This window comes from Papio anubis, chromosome 18 (genome assembly GCF_008728515.1).
Source record: "Papio anubis isolate 15944 chromosome 18, Panubis1.0, whole genome shotgun sequence".
NCBI classification, from domain to species: domain Eukaryota; kingdom Metazoa; phylum Chordata; class Mammalia; order Primates; family Cercopithecidae; genus Papio; species Papio anubis.
In genome coordinates, this window is record NC_044993.1 from 33,412,486 (window position 1) to 33,434,992 (window position 22,507).

General features: G+C 42.9%; 1 protein-coding gene across 2 annotated transcripts in view; it reads left to right on the plus strand.

Moving 5' to 3' along the window:
* Positions 1-1,401: 1,401 nt before the first annotated feature.
* Positions 1,402-22,507, plus strand: part of AMFR (autocrine motility factor receptor) — a 57,167-nt gene continuing 36,061 nt past the window's right edge. Inside the window, exons 1-6 of one of the 2 annotated variants that reach the window (XM_021932358.2) lie at positions 1,402-1,857; positions 12,880-12,972; positions 17,976-18,140; positions 19,446-19,598; positions 21,735-21,775; positions 21,938-22,070. In XM_021932358.2, the coding sequence (XP_021788050.2) occupies positions 1,603-1,857; positions 12,880-12,972; positions 17,976-18,140; positions 19,446-19,598; positions 21,735-21,775; positions 21,938-22,070 (840 nt within the window). In that variant the 5' untranslated portion in view covers positions 1,402-1,602. Of the gene's footprint in view, positions 1,858-1,942; positions 2,013-12,879; positions 12,973-17,975; positions 18,141-19,445; positions 19,599-21,734; positions 21,776-21,937; positions 22,071-22,507 lie in introns of those variants that run through there. The other variant, XM_021932359.2, reaches the window with a different exon arrangement.

Below are 22,507 nucleotides of genomic sequence, written 5' to 3' on the forward strand. Positions count from 1 at the left end.
CCAAGGTAACATTTTTTTTCCTTTGGTAACAGCTTATTGAGATACAATTCACATATTGATACAATTCACATATTTAAAGTGTACAATTCAATGATTTTTCAGAGTTGTGCAATCACCTCAATTTTACATTTTCATCACTTTGAAAACAAACCTATCCCAGCCAGTGACTCACGCCTGTAATCCCTGCACTTTCTGAGGCCGCGGTGGGAGGATCACTTGGGCTCAGGAGCCACAGACAGGTCTGGACCATATAGCAAGACGCTGTCTCTACCAAAAATTAAGAATTAGCCACGTGTGGTGGCATATGCCTATAATCCCATCTACTGGAGAGACTGAAGCAGGAAGATTTCTTGAGCCCAGAAGGTGGAGGATGCAGTGAGTCATGCTCCTGCCACTGTACGTACTCCAGCCTGGGCCACAGACCCTGTCTCTTAAAAGAAACCTGCGCCCTTTATCACCCCCTACCTTCCCTCTTCCTCCCATCCCTAAGCAACCATTAATCAACTTTCTGTGTCTGTATATGTACTTGCCTATTGTGGACATTTCATATCAATGGAATCATACAACACGTGGACCTTTGTGGCTGTCTTCTTTGACTTAGCACGTGTTTAAGGTTCATCCCTATTGTAGCATGTATCAGTAGTTCATTTTTATGACCGAATAGTACATTGTATGGATATATCACATTTATCTACTCATCACTTGATGGACATTAGCGTTGTTCCCATGTTTTGGTTGTTAGAATGGTATCAACATTTGTGTACAAGTTTTGTGTGGAGGTATGTTTCCACTTTTCTTAGAGGACTGGAATTACTGGGTCAAATGGTCACTCTTGTTTGACTTTAAGGAAAGGACAGATTATTTTCCAAGACAGCCGCACCATTTGACATTCTCACTTCTGGTGTATGAGGGAACACATTTTTATTTCCCGCTAAATCAGGTTCATTTTTTAGTTTCTGCTGGAGGCTACTAGTAAACAGCAGAAACTTGAAAGACTGTTAATATTTTTTCTTCTGGGGTTTTGGGCACCAGGGAAGCTGCTCGGCCCCTAGGAGTGCTTGGGGGTAACCTGCTTCAGAGGGTTAATGGTGGGGGTTAAGTGGGCAGCGGCCTGGTGGCCAGGGTCCCCCGCGCCCTGAGGCCCGGCCCGCCCGTCAGCGCCTGCGGGCCCGAGTGACGCCTGCGCCGCGGCCGGAGCAGGTGCCCTCTGTGTCCGTGGGCCCAGCCGAGCCGTGGTGCGGGCAGCGGATAATGCTGGGTGCCGGCCCCCGGGGCCTGAGGCCTGGGCCTACGCCCGCTAGGCGGCGGCGCGACCGCTGGGGGCGGGGGACGAAGGCCGCGCCCCTGCGCCCGTCCCGCCCGCGTCCCGCTGGGGGCGGTGGCCTGCCCGGAGCCCGCCGAGGCTCTTCCGCGCCGGCAGGGGCAGCAGCGGGAGCGGCGCGGGGCGGAGCGGCGCCAGCCCGGCCCGGCGCGGCGGCGGCGGCGGCGGCGGCGGCGGCAGCGGCAGCGACGCCAGAGCCCGTGGGCGCCGTTCGCGAGACCGCGGCAGGGGCCCGGCCGCAGCGCGGGGAGGCCCGGAGACCGGAGGTCGCCGCTGCCGCCATGCCGCTGCTCTTCCTCGAGCGCTTCCCCTGGCCCAGCCTCCGCACCTACACGGGCCTCAGCGGCCTGGCCCTGCTGGGCACCATCATCAGCGCCTACCGCGCGCTCAGCCAGCCTGAGGTCGGCCCGGGCGAGCCGGACCAGCTAACGGCCTCGCTGCAACCCGAGCCGCCGGCGCCCGCCCGGCCGAGCGCGGGGGGACCACGGGCCCGCGACGTGGCCCAGTACCTGCTCTCAGATAGCCTCTTCGTGTGGGTGAGCGAGGCGACCGGGCCCGCGGGGCAGGGACGGGGTCCGCTGCGTCACCCTTTATCCGCTGGGGGCGTGGTGGGCCAAGGGGCCCCTGTGCCAGGGACCCCGGAGGGCAAGCGCCTGGGGGGCGCGGCCTTGCCTGCGGGAGCGCTGCCTAGGTAGAGTGGTGAGGCGCTGGGGGGTAGCGGGGGGGAACCGCGGGCGGGAGGAACATCATGTGGAGTTGCGAGGAGGAGGCCCCGAGGGGCAGGGCAGCGTTGGGGGCTCCGGGAAGGGAGTCGGGGAGGCGGCGGGCGAGGGTCTGCGTTGGGGTGCGGACGGGGCCCGGGGCAGGGGAAGGGGTTAAAGGGCAGTGGGGAGGAAGGGGCTGGGGACCCTCGGGAGAAACTAGACTAAGATCTCAGAGGGCAGGTTCAAAGGGGAGGTCGGGATCTGGGAGTGCGTTATCCCTAGGGTTGGACGAAGTAGAGGGAAGTTGAAAGCTTTTCCCACTTGGTCAAGCATGGGATTGTTGTTAGCGGGTTTTCTTCCGACGAAGAGGAGAGGGCAGAGGGGAGAATTCAGACGTTGAGTATGGGGGAATTTTCAGCACTTGGGTGTCTTTGGACATTCCTGTTGGAGAGAGGCGTCTCCTACAACTTTTTTGCCGGTTAGTATTCGATTGTCCCCTTTGGGAGCTGTTTAATGAAACAAACACCAGGCAAACTGTGCTTCCTTTTCTGCTGCCTTTACCTGATGATTCATGACAGTTTTCCTTTGATGTATGAACACAGCAAAACATTCGCAGTGTCAAGAGGCAGCCCATCATGTTAACTGAATGTTTCTTATTTGAGGATCTATTCTAACGCAGTTTCCAGGTTGTCTGCCCCCGCGAGATAACCAGCATTGATAAGGCACACATGCTGGTTTCCTTCATTAGAATAGATAATTTCAGACTGAGCAGATCAATGATATTTTGGCTACAGAATTTTGCTTTCACCTTGGCCTTGAATACTTACGTAAATCCCACAGTGATCAGAAAAGTTTCTCCAGGATTTAAAGTCTCACTTGGATTTAATATGGCTTCTTGGATTTTGTCTCCTTCCAAGTTCCCATTTGGGGTTGAAAGTAGGCTGTAAATGACTGAGAGATTAATATTCCAAGTTGATAGGATGATATGCAACTCATTTGTTATAATTAGTCCCACTGTGCTTCATCAGGAAGCGGTGGGATTTATGGACTCTGTGGGCTGTGGATTAAGTCTCCTGGTCCTTCTGATGGAGAGTTCAGTAGAAGGCAGTGAAGGGTGAAGTTCCTGTTTGTCTACTGCTGTGTAAAACTGAACTTTACAGACCCAAAGAAGGGAGAAGAGAAAGAACTCACTCACATCTCTTGCTTAATTTCAAATCTGATTTTGCATTTGAGTTAGCAGGTAAACAACTTAAAGTGATATAGAGAGTGTTTTTGCCATATGTTAAGATAATAATGTAGTCTTTGATATTTTTTAAGTCTGAGATATAAATAAGCCTTTGAGAAGGAACCCTTATTTTATTTATATAACAACCTTGGCATTATTTAATGGATTTTCCCCCGCAGGACTTTCTTTTGATAAAAGCCATGTTCAGATTCTAAGGTTAATACCTCTTCAGAAAACATTACATAAAAGGCTGTTGATTTTTCTGTGATGATGATTACTTTTTAGGAAATTTCCTTTTCTTCCAGCATTTTCAGTAGACGTCTTACCTCTGGCAAGTTTATCACTTCTTACTCTCTGCTGATGATATTTTCATTTCTCAGTTGATCCTAGTGCTGTTTTTCTTCCATCTTTCCTCTGGGTGTTTGTTTCCACGTGTTTATTTTGGCCTGCTTTGGTTTCTCAGAGCCTCCATGTGCTCACTGTGAGTTTGTCTCATCACTCAGTGTTTATGTAGTTTCTGCTTTAGCAGCTGAGTAGAAGTGACAATCTCAAAAGCCTTCCCCAGTGGTGGGACAGTAAGATTGTTGAGTGAATACCCTATGTGGTGGTGCCTTTGTCAACTGGATCCTCCCCTAGTTCTGTTGAATTCGGATTCAACTTTTTCACAAACACTGCCTGCCAAGGCCAGGTAAGACAAAACAAAGACTGATCCTTCTGCCAGTGCAAGTCCTGCTAGATATTGTTTAACATATTGCAGTTCCTAAAACTTATCTTTGTGGAGCACAGTTCAGAATAATATTGGTCTGATAGCATCACAGGAGGTTTTTCATGAACAAACTCAATTTAAAACCTTTCGAAGGTGTTATTTTGGACACTCTGGAGGGCATATCTGTGAACAGCACTTTCCCCTACCCTCAGTAATATGGCACAATTTTACAGGTGATAATAGATAAATAAAATGCAGCAGAGTTTGGAGGAAAAAGAAAGGAATTGTGCCTAGGGAAGGGTTCGTGGAAGGTGGTGTTTGAACCATCTTGGAAGGTGGGAAGGGTCTCAACCAGCAGCAATGGGTATTCCAGATAAAGAAACCAGCATGTGGAGCTCAGTCTGGCTGGGGGAGGACAGTGCTGGGCACAGGCAGGGTGGTCCGGAAGCTGGGCTGTTAAATAAAAAATCTGTTGAATCTTCTGGTTTAAGAGGGAGGTTGAGAAGGTGAAGAGGAGACTGGGGGGTGAAGGAGGTGGGGCAGGTGCCTCTGCTGTGAGAGGAGGAGGTGAGCAACCCCTTTGAAGGTTTCTTTCTCAAAGTGTGGACCTCTGGCAGCCTGGTATGTGGTCATCTGGGGTACTTGTAAAGTGTAGTTTCCCTGGGGATCCATTTCAGAGAGAAGGGTGGAGCCTTGGAATCTTCATTTTAATGAATGCCCTAGGTGATCTGAGGGACACTAGTGGTTGAAAAACTAACCTAGGAAGAGGCTGGAGTATGGTGTCATGTAACCTTGACCTTGCTTGCTCTACCAAGTGTGGACAGTATTGGGGCTTAAGTGGGGGTGGGGCATGGAGGAATAGGGGTGCTGTCATGATTTCTTTCAGAAGATAATCTGGGAGCAGTGTGGAAGATAGAGTTATGTAGAGTGGGAAGAGGACGGGAGATCTAGTGACCTATAACTTCCTCCTCCCAAGGGGGCCTCTCCAGGTGGCCCTCATACATGACATTGAGAATGGATTTGGGAGGAGGCTTCTGGGTTTTTACACTAACAGATATGTGGGTTTGACCTGACCTTTTGTTTCCCCTTGTCTTTCTAAAACTTCCACCCTAAAGTTTGATTTCAGATGAGTTTTTATTTTGTTACTCATTTCTGGGCTATTTTACATTGCTCAGATAATGCTTCCATTCAGCTCCCTCTTGGTCCATTCTAGCATGGTTTTGGATTGTTCAGGTGTTTTGGCTTTTTCATTTTTTAATTCTTACTCATTACTTTTATTAGTTCCCTTTTCTGCTTTCTTAAATATCTGCTTCTAAAATTCTAAGAGCAAGATATGCAAATGGGAGATAGAAATATGAAACTAGTGTCAAGGTTCTGATTAATTGTGCAAATAATATCATTTAAATAGAACTCTCAAGGGGAAAAATAACTACAAATAAAAGTGGATAAAAGGGAATTGACCATTTAGAACAGGGATTGGCAAACTCGTGGCCTATTTGACTAGGCCTATTTTTGTCTTAACAGCTAAGAATGTTTGTTATATTTTTAAAGGGTTGTAAAACAAATTAAATAAATTAAGGAAGTTCCAGAGCCTAAAATATTCACTATCTGAGAGTACTTTAGAGAAAAATTGGCTGACTCCTATTTTAAAGAGCCTATTTTCATATTATTATAACACTTAAGGGCTGGGTTCAGTGGCTGACACCAGCAGTCTCAGCAGTTTGGGAGGTGGAGGCTGAGGCAGGAGGTGGGGGGATTGCTTGAGGTCAGGAGTTGCCCAGGAGCTGCCCAGGAGTCTGGGCAACATAGTGAGATCCCCTGCTCTACAAGAAAAAAAAAAAAAATTAGCCACCATTATAATTATGTGAAAATAGGCTTTTTAAAATAGGAGTCAGCCAATTTTTCTCTAAAGTGCTCTCAGATGGTGAATATTTTAGGCACTGCAACTTCCTTATTTAATTTGTTTTACAACCCTTTAAAAATATGAAATACCTGCTTCTAAAATTCTAAGAGCAAGGCATGTAAATGGAGAAATAGAAATAGGAAACTACTGTCAAGGTTCTGACTTAATTACGCAAATTAAGTGTAGTTCTAGCTACTTGGGAGGCTGAGTTAGGAGGATTGGTTGAGTCCGCCCAGAAGCTCAAGGTTACAGTGAGCTATGATTGTGCCACTGCACTTCAGTTTGGGCCAGAGTGAGACCCTGATCTCAAAAAAAAAAACAAAACAAAAGAGCTGAAAGTGACTTCCTAGGTATGAGTCTCTATGAGTTGACTATTTCAAGGTATATGAGGAAAAAATGTTAGCTCCAGAAGTGTTGGGGCAGCTGAAGGAAAAAACACTAAACTTGTGAATAATTGGATGTGAGCCTAGATAAATTAAAAATAAAAGGAATGCCTTCTGGGTAAGGGAGAAGGGGACTGCTATTTGATCACCTCCTAGGTGTGCTTTGCATGCGGACTGTCATCTATTTCCCTAGTATTGTTAAAGGAGGAACACAGTCATCATCTATGTGATGAGGAGGGGAGTGTGTGCATGTTTGTATTATGTGTTTGTCTCTGGGAGCCTGCAGAGAAGTAACAGTACGTGGATTGTCCTTAAAGGGAGGAAACCACCAAATGGTAGGGGGCGCGGGGGAGTGGTGCTGGTGTAGGCAGGTGTCTTAAAAAATATCCAGGTTGACCATGTCTTGGAAACAGTTCCTGGTAGTTTAATCCCATGTCTTTGCAAGCTCATAAATAAGCCCCCATCGGTGGCCAACATTTTACAGGGTCAAAAACACCTGTAGGGTTACATGGTGATAAATGCACCTTCCTCTCTTTTCCTCACAGGCAGGCCTAACTATTTTATAATTTAGTTTCTGTTTTCTCCAGTGGAAGAGTAAGAACCATTCTGGAGGGGACATTTTCCTCCCGGGCTTCGGAGTGAAGGGAATTAACTTTGAGCCTTGAGTAAGTCAGAGTTGCTGGGATCACTGCTGCCTGACCTGCTACACTCTAAACAGGGACAAGTAAAACTTGTTTTTATTTTGTGTAGACTGGGAAAAAAAAAGGCATTTGGTGAATTTTTAAAAAATGATTTGAAGCTTTGACAGCACTATAGCTATGAGAAACATTCTGAAGTGTTTTAATATAGTTGAATTTTTTTTTTTTTTTAAGACAGAGTCTTTCTTTGTCACCTAGGCTAGAGTGCAATGGCATGATCTCGGCTCACTGCAACCTCCGCCTCCTGGGTTCAAGCGATTCTCCTGCCTCAGCCACCCAAGTAGCTGAGATTACAGGCGTGCGCCACCATGCCCAGCTAATTTTTTCTATTTTTAGTAGAGACAGGGTTTCACCATGTTGGCCAGGCTGGTCTTGAACTGCTGACCTCAGGTGATCCACCCACCTTGGCCTCCCAAAGTGCTGAGATTACAGGCATGAGCCACCACGCCCAGCCATAGTTGAAATATTGTGCTGTAACAGGCAAACTTGTTTTGGTTTGTTACTCATATGGTGAGAAAAATAATGTGGAATTGTAGAACTAGTCAGGTTAGTTTAGTAGATTCTAAACTTTAAAAAAATTTTAAAAAAATAGATAATGCATGCTCAGGGTACAAAAGTTAAGGGGTACAGGCCCGGCATGGTGGCTCACGCCTGTAATCCCAGCACTTTGGGAGGCCGAGGTGGGAGGATCACCTGAGGTCAGGAGATAGAGACCAGCCTGGCCAACATGGGGAAACCCATCTCTACTAAAAATACAAAAATTAGCCAGGCATGGTGACAGGTGCCGGTAATCCCAGCTACTTGGGAAGCTGAGGCAGGAGAATTGCTTGAACCTGGGAGGTGGAAGTTGCAGTGAGCTGAGATCGCGCCACTGCCGTCCGGCCTGGACGACACAGTGAAACTCCGTCTAAAATTAAAAAAAAAAAAAAAAGTTAAGGGGTACAGAAGTGATATGCAGTGAAAAGTAGATCTCTCGCTCTCTCCCTGTTACTTGCTTCTCTCTTCCAGAAATGGCAATTATCAGATTCTTGTAGTAAGTGCTGGTGTTAAGTAGGAGACTAAGAAATACCCAAATTGATCAAGTCCTTGACAGTTCACACTTACATATTATACAAACATGTATGTGCACATATTATTTCCTTTTTTTTTTTTTTTTTGAGACGGAGTCTCGCTCTGTTGCCCAGGCTGGGGTGCAGTGGCACGATCTCGGTTCACTGCAAGCTCTGCCTCCCGGGTTCATGCCATTCTCCTGCCTCAGCCTCCTGAGTAGCTGGAACTACAGGCGCCCACCACTGAGCCCGGCTAATTTTTTGTATTTTTAGTAGAGACGGGGTTTCACCGTGTTAACCAGGATGGTCTCGATGTCCTGACCTCGTGATCCACCGGCCTCGGCCTCTTAAAGTGCTGGGATTACAGGCGTGAGCCACTGCGCCTGACCCCGGATTTCTTTTTTTTTTTTTTTTTTTTTTGAGATGGAGTCTCACTCTCACCTAGGCTGGTGTGCAGTGGCGCGATCTCAGCTCACTGCAACCTCCGCCTCCCGGGTTCAAGTGATTCTCCTGCCTCAGCCTCCTGAGTAGCTGGGATTACAGGTGAGCACCACCACCCCTGGCTAATTTTTATATTTTTAGTAGAGATGGGGTTTCACCATGTTGGCCAGGCTGGTCTCGAACTCCTGACCTCGTGATTCTCCCTCATCTGCCTCCCAGAGTGCTGGGATTACAGGCATGTTCTACTGCACCTGACCCAGGGATTTATTTTATTTATTTTAGTTTACTTTTTTTTTTTTTTTTTTTGAGACAGAGTCTCGCTTAGTCGCCCAGGCTGGAGTGCAGTGGCGCCATCTCGGCTCACTGCAAGCTCCGCCTCCCAGGTTCACGCCATTCTCCTGCCTCAGCCTCCCAAGTAGCTGGGACTACAGGCACACACCAGCATGCCCAGCTACGTTTTTTGTGTTTTTAGTAGAGATTGGGTTTCACCATGTTGTTCAGTCTGGTCTCGAACTCCTGAAGTCAAGCAACCCACCCACCTTGACCTTCCAAAGTGCTGGGATTATAGACATGAGCCAGTGGGATTTGCTTTTAAATAAGGAATGCTCCAGTTAAGTTTCTTTCAGTATAGGTTGAGAATACTTTATCCAAAATGCTTGGGACCAGAAGTTTTAGATTTGGGATTTCTTTCCTGGATTTTGGAATATTTGCATATACATAATGAGATATTTTGGGGATGAGACCCAAATGTAAACGTGAAATTCCTCTGTTTCATATGCACCTCATACACATACCCTGAAGGCAGTTTCATTTTTCCCTTAGGGACACTCAGTAACCTCTTGTAAGTCTGCATTTTGACTGTGACTCATTACATGAGGTCAGGTGTGGAATTTTCCCCTTGTGGCACCATGTTGGTGCTCAGAAAGTTTTGGATTTTGGAGCGTTTCAGATTTTGGATTTTTGCATTGGGGTGCTCAGTTGTATTTACAGTTTTTCAAGCCTTTGTTAACTGAAGTTGAGAAGTTATATGTATAACACAATATTATTTATTTATTTATTTATTTATTTGAGGCAAGGTCTCACTCTGTTGCCCAGGCTGCACTGTTGCCCAGTGCAGTGGTGCAATCACAGTTCCCTGCAGCCTTGACCTCCTGGGCTCAAGAGATCCTCCCACCTCAGCCTCCTCAGTAGCTGGGACTACAGGTGCACACCATCCCACCTGGCTAATTTTTGTATCTTTTATAGAGATGAGGTTTCACTATGTTGGCCAGGCTGATCTTGAACTCCTGAGTTCAAGCAATCCCCCGACCTTGGCCTCCCAAAGTGCTGGGATTATAGGTGTAAGCTACTGTGCCTGGTCAGTATTTGTAATTAACCTATAATCATTATAATTAAGGCATTTTTCTATAAATAGACATGTAATGTTATTAATCATTAAGGTGTTTTAAAAAACTTTGTTTATAATCTTAAAATAATTTTCAGTTGCTTTCAATCCTTTGTAGCTTTGGTTACAAAGTTCACAACAGCTTTTCTCCTTTTTACATAAATTCCCTTTTTAGTATCAGTATACTCAAGCTTTTTTTTTTTTCCCTGCTTAGCCATGTTAATTTTCAAATCTTCATTTAAATTAAAATAGGAAGTGGTTGTCTATGGGTGATGGGATTATAAGAGACTTTTACTTTTTTTTTTTTTGATAAATTAAAGATACACATTTTTTATACCTTATTTGAATTCAAAGACTTATTTAGGCTGGGTACAGTGGCTCATGCCTGTAATCCCAGTCCTTTGGGAGGCCAAGGCAGATGGATCACTTGAGCCCAGGAGTTCGAGACCAGCCCGGGCAGCATGGTGAAACCATGTCTCTACAAAAAAATACAAAAATTAGTGTGGTAGCTCACACCTGTAATCCCAGCTACTTGGGAGACTGAGACAGGAGAATAGCTTGAACCTGGAAGGCAGAGGTTGCAGTGAGTGGAGATTGCGCCATTGTGCTTTAGTTTGGGCAACAGAGTGAGACTGTCAGAAAAAAAAATAGACTTTTATTTAAAGAGTTTGAGAAATAGTAAATAATACTTTTTTGTTTGATAACTTGAGATGTGTGTGACAGTGCTGTTTTCAATAGAGAAATGTTTAAGTGCCCCTAAATTTGTTTTTTTTCTCCATCATTACTCTCATGGTAGCCTGCTTGGCCTTCTGTTAAACTGCTTACCATGTTCTATCTCTTGTAGATTCTAAAAGTTCTTTGAGTTTAGGGTTCAGAGTTCCATCATTTTTCTGATTTCCCACATGCCTCGAACAAGTGCTAAATGTGTTGCATTTATTTTTTAAATTCGTATGACTACATGTAAAAACAAGAAGAATTCTTTTAAGAAATTGCGTCGTAATAAAGCTGGGGCATGTTTGTCTGGGGGATGTGACATGAGGGGTTGTGGTTTTGTCTTACAACATTTCTCTTAGTTAATGTGGCTGAGATTGACTGGTTAGATCACAATGAAGGTGAGTCTCTTTAGCATCTATTTCATCACCTTAAAAATGAACATTTCAAGTTACCTGAATTGTTTTTTCTTTTTTAAAAATTTTATATATTTTTCAGTAGGGGCAAGGTTTTGCTGTGTGTTCCAGGCTGGTCTCAAACTTCTGACCTCAAGCTGTCCTCCCACCTTGGTCTCCCAAAGTGCCCGGATTACAAGTGTGAGCCACCACGCTCCTGGTGATCTGGACCATTTTGAATAGGCCTGTTACACAAATTAGGATATTTGGGGCAACTAGTTTCAGCTTTTGTTCCTGGTTGTTTGAAGGATTTAAGTACTAAAACAGTTTATTTTTTCAGCAGAACTATTTTTGTTTCAATCCATTAAAAATATATTACATACTTTGGCCCATTAGGCAGACAGAATAGAACTAAATTTAATCATTTGTAATGAATCAGGGCTGCCCTTAACTGTTCTCCCAGAGGAGGGATGGTGTGAGGTACTAAACAGACCCTGAGGTGATCTCAGGGATCTTGCTTTCTTTTTTTTTTTTTTTTTTGAGGTGGAGTCTTGCTCTGTCACCCAGGCTGGAGTGCAGTGACCGAATCTCGGCTCACTGCAAGCTCCGCCTCCCGGGTTTACGCCATTCTCCTGCCTCAGCCTCCCGAGTAGCTGGGACTACAGGCGCCCGCCACCTCACCTGGCTAGTTTTTTTTTTTTTGTATTTTTTAGTAGGACGGGGTTTCACCGTGTTAGCCAGGATGGTCTCGATCTCCTGACCTCATGATCCTCCCGTCTCGGCCTCCCAAAGTGCTGGGATTACAGGCTTGAGCCACCGCGCCCGGCCTCGGGATCTTGCTTTCTTAAATTACTCTCTTCTGTCCCCTTTCTTTCTTCTTTAAAATTATCATTTGCTTTTAAAAGTAGAGGGAAGAATGACTTGGCAAGGGTAATATGGTAAATGTAGTGAATCAGAGGCAGAAGCAGCTTTACATTGAATTGGAGTTCCTTTTCATTTGCTCTCAACAAGTCATCTGTACTGTTTTTATCAAGGTCCTTTTGGCTTTTTGGAGTCATTCAGAGTAATGTGATACCCCACAGTAATCTCTAGGTTGGAGACAGCCAACTCTTCCATTTTGTAAGCATTAAGATTTGGTGTTTAGGTGTAAGGATATTCATCATTTAGGGTTTTATTTTGTTTTGTTTTGTTTTTTAAGTTTTCTCATAGACTGTTGAAGAAGGCCTTAGTTTTGCATTGGTATCCCCAGGTTGCCTTTCATCTCTTAGCCCCTCTCGCCAGTTTTCTTTTCCTTCTGTTTTCCCCATTCCACCCCACTGCAGTGCCACAGAAGCTTTAATTCAAAGCCAACACCAAGCATGGAGCACATTTATCTTTTGGTTGAGAGATTTTTCCATTCCAATAAATGTTAAAATATTCTCTCTGTTATATTTTTTGGTTATTAGTTTCTCATGATGAGACTTTTTTGTGACCATCCACACTCCTACCCCTGCCTCCTATTTGTTTGGCAGGGCAGAATCTCTGGCTGCTGGATTTTACTATTCATGGTAACTTCAATTTCTAGAACAGTTTTCTTTAAGGCTATCAAAATAATGTTGGAAATGAGGTACTTGGGAAGGACCTGCAGTTTACAAGGTTCATGTAGTTTTGCACAAAGAGTACAAAGTATACATACAATTCAGTTAAGGATGAAAGATAAGGTGGCCTGCTGGAGGGTGCATATTGGAAGAAGAGCTGTGACTTAGTTGGTGAGCTGGTGCCTCTCTTCCCAATCCTTACCCCTAACACCCACTGCCCAGAACAGTGTGCCTTTTCAGGTATTACTTATCTTGCATTGGGAGAGAACCAGAAAGACTCAGTCACTGGAAATGATGGCTGAATTCCTAATATGAGATTTTTAGAGCTGCTTTTATTTTTTAGCAGGAAGAAATAAACTTCCTTTCTCCGATTTGTTTACAGGTTCTAGTAAATACTGCTTGCTGTGTTTTGATGTTGGTGGCTAAGCTCATCCAGTGTATCGTGTTTGGCCCTCTTCGAGTGAGTGAGAGACAGGTAAGGCTACACTGAAAGGATGGATTCTTGTGACTAGATTTTTTTTTAAACTTTGTATTTCTTATGATTTCAGATGTGTGGAAAAGTTCCATGAATACTACAGAAAACTCCTATATACCCTTTATCCAGATTCGCCCGTTGTTAATATTTTGTTCCATTTGCTTTAATAGTCACTTTTTATTTATACATACTTTTGTTTTGATTCATTTGAGAGTAAGTTGTGGACATCATTACCCCTTTACCCCTCAATACTTCAGTTTGCATTTTCTAAGAGCAAAGGCATTTTTACAGCACAGTGATTAAAATTAGGAAATTTAACATTGAAAAAATACTTTGTCTAATCCACAGTTCATATTCAGTGCAGCCAAGTTGTCCCAATATTGTTTTTTATGGCTTTTTTTCTTCATGATTTTTAGGAATGTCGTTTTTAGAGAAGCCTAGATTTGTTTGATTTTGAATGATCATAAATGTCACTCTGTAGAATGTGGGTTCTTTTCCAAAAGAATTTACCAGGACAATTTTCTCTGTGGGAAGGTGAATTAAGAATTCTAAAAGCATAAAATTAGGAGATTTGTTCTTGTTTTGGGTGAGATTGTCTGAAACTGGAAAGTGACTCAGAACAGGCAGGGAACGCTTTCAATGAAGAATTATGCCACAAGCATACCGTATAGATTGGCAGTTCCCTGAGGATTTGAGTGGGTAGGGTGTAGAATAATTTTTTTTTTTTTTTTTTTTTTTTGAGATAGAGTCTTGCTCTGTCACCCAGGCTGGAGTGCAGTGGCTCAATCTCAGCTCACTGCAACCTCTGCCTCCTGGGTTCAAGCACTTCTCCTGCTTCAGCCTCCCAAGTAGCTGGGAATACAGGTGTGCACCACAGCTAATCCATGTATTTTTAGTAGAGACAGGGTTTTGCCATGTTGGCCAGGCTGGTCTCAAACTCCTGACCTCAGGTGATTCGCCTGCCTTGGCCTCCCAAAGTGCTGGGATTACAGGCGTGAGCCACCGTGCCTGGCATGGTATGTTTTAAAGTAAGAATTTAGAACTGGCCTTCAAAATCACAACATAAGAACAAAACTGTGTTTTATTCTATCTTATCCCAGTGATAAGACACAGGAACCTACTACATGAAAAGCACAACAGCAGCTTTACTTTGTATTCAGAATGTTCCATTCTTTCCTTACCTACCCTTTTCAACCCAAATTTCCTTTTATAAAATCAACTGAAGTCCTGGTTTAGAGCTGACATGTATTACTTGGTGGTTGAGCCCTTGAATGCCGTTGTGAACAGGACTGTTTTGTATTCCCAGAGATTTTTCATTAGTTAGTATTCAGTACTTTCTCCAGTATCAACTCTAGAGGTCTCCCAGATAGGTTCTAAATGCTGTCTTTTTTTTTTTTTTTGGAGACAGGGTCTTGCTCTGTTACCCAGGCTGGAGTGCAGTGGTGCAATCTCTGCTCACTGCGATCTCAACCTCCTAGGCTCAAGCAGTCTCCTCCCATCTCAGCCTCCTGAGTACCTGAGTGAGACTACAGGCATGTGCCACACCCGGCTAATTGTTTTGGTATTTGTAGAGACAGAATTTTATCATGCTGCCCAGGTTGGTCTCGAACTGTTGAGTTCAAATGATCCGCCCGCCTCAGCCTCCCAAAGTGCTGGAATTACAGGTGTGAGCCACTTCTACTGGCTTGAATGCTGCTTTTGATACTTCTTCAAGTTTTTCTTCAAATTTTTTATTTGTAGACCAGAAATTGGTCAGGCCAGGCAGGCTTGGTGGATTGATCTGGCACCAGTGGGCTTTATATACTTTCTTTTCCCTAAAAGGTTAGTTCTATCAGGTTGAAATTTATAGAAAGTATAACCTTGGAGTATTTTAGAGATTTTTTTTTTACTAGATCCAGAGGTAATTATAATGAGCCTATTTCTTTTTTTTTGAGACGGAGTCTCGCTCTGTCCCCCGGGCTGGAGTGCAGTGGTGCGATCTCGGCTCACTGCAAGCTCCGCCTCCCGGGTTTACGCCATTCTCCCTCCCGAGTAGCTGGGATTACAAGCGCCTGTCACCTCGTCCAGCTAGTTTTTTTTTTTTGTATTTTTTAGTAGAGACGGGGTTTCACCGTGTTAGCCAGGATGGCCTCGATCTCCTGACCTCGTGATCCGCCCGTCTCGGCCTCCCAAAGTGCTGGGATTACAGGTTTGAGCCACCGCGCCCGGCCTAATGAGCATATTTCTTATCCAGCTCCACTTTTGGTTTTTTCAGCATCGATCGCATCTTCCCTGCTGTTCTATGTTGGTTTATTTGATGTTTAATGTCATCCAGTAGCATCAATTAGGAACCATTTTGAGTTAGAAATCCCTAGGATGACATGGGTTTGCTCTGTGGGTGCTTAAAGTTCTAGAAATAGAGTAATGCTAGAGGCAAAGACATCGAATATCTAAAATGATTAAAATGTTAAGTGGAGGTTTAGAGCAAGGAAGCTTTTTGATTTTTTTTTTTAAGTGCTTAGTGCCTAGTATGGCACTTGTCTAACCATTTCACATATATTATGTATAATTCCCCCAAAAATTCTATGAGGTATATGCTGTTATTGTAAGATCTATTGTATAGATGAGGAAACTAAAGCACAGGGATGTTAAGTGACTTTCCCAAGGTCACACAGAAACTAAATGGCAGAGCCAAGTGGCAGTATCATTCAAAACCAGGGCACAAAATGTCCTAAGTTCACCTTGTACTTTCCCTGCATCAGGTCTGGAAACAGACATTCACCAGTGATTCCTAGTTCATGTTATTGGGCAATGATATTTAGAAGCCAAGTTGTATACTGACTGAGTGTGCTCATTGTTACTGGGGTGTCTCTGCCCTTTTGGTGGATCGAGTTAGGGCATAGTCTATGAGTTTTTTCCACTTTATTTTGTTCTCTACGAAAGATGTCTGGTCAGAGTACAGTGCGTTTAAGTTCTCAAAATCTTTAAGGAGTCACATTATTAATTTGTAGTACATTTTGCTTTTTTCTGTTTATTTTTTGAATTTCTGAAACAATTACATGGTTCCAAATTACATATAAAAGCATTCTTTTGGGAGACAAAGGTGGGATCACTTGAGCCCAGGAGTTTGAGACCAGCCTTGGCAACAGAGGGAGGCCCCATCTCTGTAAAATATATATATAAAAAACATTAGCCATGATGTCATGTGCCTGTAATCCCAGCTACTCAGGAGGCTGAGGTGGGAGGATCACTTGAGCCCAGGAGATTGGGGCTGCAGTGAGCTATGACTGGGCCACTGTACTCCAGCCAGGATGACAGAGTGAGACCTGTCTCTTAAAAAAAAAAAAAAAAAAATATATATATATATATATACACACACACACTTAGAATCATGCTTCCATAATTATCCTCTTCACTCAGTTCTCCCTGAGCCCCCTAGACGGCTTGATAGTCTATTTTAACATGTGGGGTGAACTAGACCCTCCTTATTGCTCTCCTATTTCAGGGTTAGTGAAGATTGTTAAAACTGGAAGCCCTCTGTGTAAAAGAGTACAGTAAAGCAAATATGCATACACACTGCCCATGAGAATATATACTTACAGGACTGATTTGGAAGTTAGGTAGATTTTACTATAAACCATAAAAACATTTGCAATTTTTGATTTGACAATGCTGAAGTAACTCATACAAAGATACATACAAAAATATTCAGCACAATTTTTTCTTTCTTTTTTTTTTTTTTTTTTGAGACAGAGTCTCGCTCTGTTGCCCAGGCTGGAGTGCAGTGGCATGATCATGGCTCCCTGCAACCTCCACCTCCCAGGTTCAAGCAATTCTCGTGCCTCAGCCTCCTGAGTAGCTGGGATTACAGGCATGTGCCACTGCTCAGCTAATTTTTGTATTTTTAGTAGAGACAGGATTTTGGCATGTTACCCAGGCTGGTCTCGAACTCCTGGGCTCAAGTGATCCGCCTGCCCTGGCCTCCCAAAACGCTGGGATTTTGTGTGTGAGCCACCACGCCTGGCCCTCATTATAATGTTTCTTTGAATGGTGAAAATTTTAAAACAGTTTCAGTGTCCATCTTTAGCCATTAAAACGGTATATTGGTATATTCAGAGAATATTCATTGACATTGGTAAGGTTCTCACAATACGATAGGTGAAAGAAAGCATTGTGCAAAAATTAATGTGTCTTGCACATAGGGAAAAGACAGGAAAATTCATAAAAATGTTAAGGCATCATTTTTTGTTTTCTTTGTCCTTTTTATGCCCCATTTATTATGGGCTGGCAAGTGATTGTGTTATTTTTTAATTTAATAATTTTTTTTAAAAAGTCTAATCTTTTCTATTGTGTGAGAATCTGGAAGGTAGAAGTAGTAAAAATGATAGCCCTTACCATTCTTTTTCATTGTGCATTAAAAATGTAAGCATTTTTTTCTTTTTTTTGAGAGATGGTCTTGCTCTGTCGCCCAGGCTGGAGTGCAGTGGCATGATGATGGCTCACTGTAGCCTTGACCTCCTGGGCTCAAGCAATCCTCCCACCTTAGCCTCCTGAGTAGGTGGGACTACAGGTATGCACCACCACTCCCAGCTAATTTTTGGTTTTTTCTTTTTTTTTTGGTAGAGATGGGTTTTCACCATGTTGCCCAGGCTGATCTCAAACTCTTGAGCTCAAGCTGTCCACCTGCCTCGGCCTCCAAAAGTGCTGGGATTACAGATATGAGCCACTGCGTTGGGCCTATTTCTTAATACATAAGTTACTAAACTCATATCACTATCCTTTGAATAGCTAACATACCATAATTGATTTAGGGTTATAGTCCAGAGTTTATAGATTACTTTCTGGGTGTCTTACCTCTGTTCAGATGGCTGCTTTTTGTTTTTTCTTCTGTTTTCTTGAGGACAAGTGTTAGAAAGCCAAGTGTGGAATACATCTTCCATAGAAACCAGCTTTTGTTATGGTAACTTCCCTCAAATGGGGTAGGTGTGATAGTACTCACCTTCATAAACATTTTTCTTTTTTAGCATCTCAAAGACAAATTTTGGAATTTTATTTTCTACAAGTTCATTTTCATCTTTGGTGTGCTGAATGTCCAAACAGTGGAAGAGGTGGTCATGTGGTGCCTCTGGTTTGCCGGACTTGTCTTTCTGCACCTGATGGTTCAGCTCTGCAAGGATCGATTTGAATATGTGAGTTTTTAGCCAAGTTTTTTGCTTGCTTAGTCACACGTTTGCCAGCTTTGAATTGTGTAACGTGAATGAGCCACAGCAGGCATGGTCAAGGTGGCTCTCCTGGGAAGACTTCTAGATCAGGCCCCCATTGCCTGTTTCTTGAAGAACTTTCTACAGCAGCCAAGAGATGCAGAATCGTAGTCTCCTGGGGAGCTTTCTTCCCAATCCCATAGTGTTTACGTTACAGCTCACGTGGGGTCACTTCACCTATGCAGACTGTTTTGTTCACGGTGCAAGGAAACCTTGATACATAAACAATAAAATCTGGTCTTTTCTAGATATTTTCTGTTCCAGTCTCCTTCTGTCTCCCCCAGCTTACCCTGGTTCCTGGAGCTCTTCTTTCTGACTAGTTTATACTCTTTCCACCCCGGGCCAGGACTGAATTAGTTCCCTTAGCTTCCTTGGTTGCAGAAGTGAATCCTTTTATGTCTGGTACAAGATCTGTCACTTGGTTTCAGATCATAGCTGTAGGGGTGAACCCCCACCCATTAGTGACCTGAAGTAGTCTCATGAGTCCCAGATAAATGTGCACCTACAATGCTGCCCCTCAGTTAAACCCACTCCAGGGCCTTGTTTTTCCCTGTCTTTACCCAGTCCACATGGACCTTGCACCTTGGTGTGAGTTAATCTCACTCTCAAACCTTTATTTCTTTCACATTCAACCCTCATTTGAAGCCACAAACAGGAACTTCTAACCTCCCAAACTGGTTTTTTTAATCTCCGCCTGTGACCTCAGGAGTTACAGCTCCAGGCCTTCTTTTCAGACAGTTGCCTCTCCTTGCATAGTGCTGACATCACATTGTAATAGTGGTAAATCTGCGCCTGGATTGCATTTCAGTTGTTCTAGCCCTAATAGACTGGGAATGCCAATTTCAGAGAGGAGGACTAGAGCAAGATTAAGAAAGAAATACAACAGAACAGGCATGTCCTGAGTCCTGTTGAAGGTGAGAGGAGAGAGTTGTATACCCTCAGAACATTGCTTCTAGGGGTTTATAATCCCAGTGCTAGGAGGATCCTTGAGAGTAAGGGATAAAAATATAATGCATATTGTTATATTCAGTATATTAAATGACAAGGATCTCTAAATATCAGCTCATGCTCATATTTGGGTTATTGTAGAATAGGACCGTATAGTAGTGGGATGCTTTTCTGTGCTTAGCGCAGAACCCTAAGTAGAGAAGCCAAGATGGACCTTGAATTTCTCAGTGAAGTTTAACACTTCCATGAAGAAGAATGAGCAGTTTCCCACTGTGTGCATTTCAGCTTTCCTTCTCGCCCACCACGCCAATGAGCAGCCACGGTCGAGTCCTGTCCCTGTTGGTTGCCATGCTGCTTTCTTGCTGTGGACTGGCGGCCGTCTGCTGCATCACCGGCTACACCCACGGAATGCACACCTTGGCTTTCATGGCTGCAGAGGTGAGATGCTGGACGCAGGACTTTCTCAGATTGTGTTTCTGTCTGTTTTCAAGGAAGCTGGATGTTTGACAGGTTATTTTCACCCAGGAAATGACAGATGGATATTTGGTCTTTAACAAGCATTTCAGTTCCTTTTTGTGTGCTGGGTACTGGTACTGAATGCTTTTGTGTGGTATTTTATGTAATTCTTTCTTTACATAGGGGATAAAGATTTTACAAAATGATGAATATGTAAATTTTGAAGGAAAAATCTGGTCTATTCATGAATACTTTAAGATTTAAAAATTTTTTACTCTTTTAAACCTTTCTGAAAATACCAATTTCTGTTCAGTAGAAATAAAAATTCTCCAGCCTGGCCAATATTGTGAAATCCCATCTCTACTAAAAATACAAAAAAAGAAATTAGTTGGGCATGGTGGCGCACGTCTGTAGTCCCACGTGCTCGGGAAGCTGAGGCAGGAGAATTGCTTGAACCCAGGAGGAAGAGGTTGCAGTGAGCCAAGGTCACGCCACTGCACTCCAGCCTGGGTGACAGAGCGAGACTCCGTCTCAAAAAAAAACAAAACAAAAATTCTTTGTATGTCCTTATATTTAATGGCTGTATTTGCTTTTTCCTTAGGCCAAAGGCAAAATACCCATAATTAGTAGTGTTAATTAAAAAATGAGATATTAGATAAACTGAAGCTAATTGGCTAATATCAAAACACTTACTAAATTTGAACTACTAATTGGGAATTTGGTAGAGCAGAGTTAAAGTTTATTTCTGTTTGACAGCATTCATTTTGGAGTACATTTAGTAGTGTAAGTAAAATTAGAAAAGGAACATTTAAATATATAATGTTAATTATCATATTATAATATAATTAAAATACAATAGTCCTAATATAAACACTAGGATATGTAATCTTAGGTGAATACTTTCTCTATTTTAAAAATATGCAACTGTATTTCATCTTGACACAAAACCTGTTGAAAAATCTATTTATAATGACTTATTGCTTTAGGTATATTATATTGCAAAGCACAGTTAGAATGCTACTTACATTTGCCTTCTTTTGGTTCTCTAACTTTCAGCTAATATTAGTCCAAACTTTGAAAAGGATATACCTAAAAATAAACCCAATTAACTTAGGCCTGTCAGATCATACTATAGTATATACTTTTATTTTAGCTTGTTAGTGTTTATTCTTTTAAGATAATTTATCATATTACAGATTTGATATTTTAAACTAAATCATTTCTTATATTCATAGTGTTTCTCCTGTAAAATATTTTTCACTTACAAATGGGAATTTAATCTAAAACATAAACAATGTAATAGTTTTATTCTACTAGATTAAGAGGACTTTTTTCTTAATGAAAAATATATATATATATATTTTTTGAGACAAGTTCTCACTCTGTTGCCCAGTCTGGAGTGCAGTGGTGCGATCTTGGCTGAGTGCAACTTCCACCTTGTGGGCTCAAGTGATCCTCCCTTTTTAGTCTCCCCAGTAGCTGGGGCCACAGGCATGAACCACCATGCCAGGCCAATTTTTGATTTTTTTTGTAAAGATGGGGTTTTGCCGTGTTACCAGGCTGGTCTTGAACTCCTGAGATCAAGCAATCGGCCTGCCTTGACCTCCCAAAGTGCTGGGATTACAGGTGTTAGCCACTGTGCCTGGCCATCAATTTGCTTTTGCTTGCTTTCATTCTTTTTTCTGCTGGTGGACAAAGGGAGTGCACAAAGCACTAGGGAGAGAGCAGGTCCTCATGTCTACGATAGCAGTACCTGAACTATACTTGGAGTTACAGCATCACCCTTCTGAGTAATCAGTGATAGTGACTTAATGCTGTGTGAAATAGAATTGATGGTCAAACTACCAGGATAAACCTCAAGATTGTAGGGGGATTCCCAGGGGATAGGTGTAATTGGTTGTCACTTATTAACAGGACTTTTCCTCAATAAAAGTTGAGTTTCTATGTCATAAAAATATTTTATGGAACTTTGAAGCAGAGAAAATAAAATAATGGGTAAACTTGAACAATCTGCTTTTTAATTGAACTGAGAAATGTTTGTCTTTTATCATTTTATAAAAATAAGTTTGGTCTGAGCAACGCTAAATTTTACTAAAAAGAAAATATCCTTTTTTATAGTCTCTTCTTGTGACAGTGAGGACTGCGCATGTGATTTTACGGTGAGTGAAACTGGAGAGGGAGGTGATTGAGGCCTACTCATACAGTTGATTTTAAGATGTAGCAGGTATGAAATATATAAAAATCTGACTAAATTACAGTATGATTAAACCAAATTCAGTTGTAACAGTAAATTACTAAGGTGTTTTCTCTCTTCATTACAGATACGTAATTCACCTCTGGGACCTCAATCACGAAGGGACGTGGGAAGGAAAGGGGACGTACGTCTATTACACAGACTTCGTCATGGAGCTCACTCTCCTGTCCCTGGACCTCATGCACCATATTCACATGTTGGTAAGTTTCCTCAGAAGAAGCTCTAACAGAGGGCAAGCATTTCAGAATCAGGAACAGTAATGGTTTCTTTATTAAAAAATGAAACTTTAGGAATAAGATGCGGATGGACTACTTAAAAGACTAAAAATGAATGTGGCTGCAAACCCTCCCTCTTTTTGCCACTGGGTGTAAGGCAGTGCCGTGGAATTGCTTTGACTGGTGCCTAACTCAGGAGGTGTTTGTTGTCCTGGGAGACTTAGTTAACTCTGCTGACCAAGTCAATAGATTATTCTTTTAGCATGAAAGTAAGGAGCTGCCTTTCCCCAGTTTCTATGGCTTTAAATATTTAGCAGTTACTCTGTAGGTGGTAATGGGAATTCCTGCAGTGTTAGCTACTTCATGGATTCATACATTTTCCATCTTTGTAATTAAAAAAAGTCTTTATACTTAATTCCTAC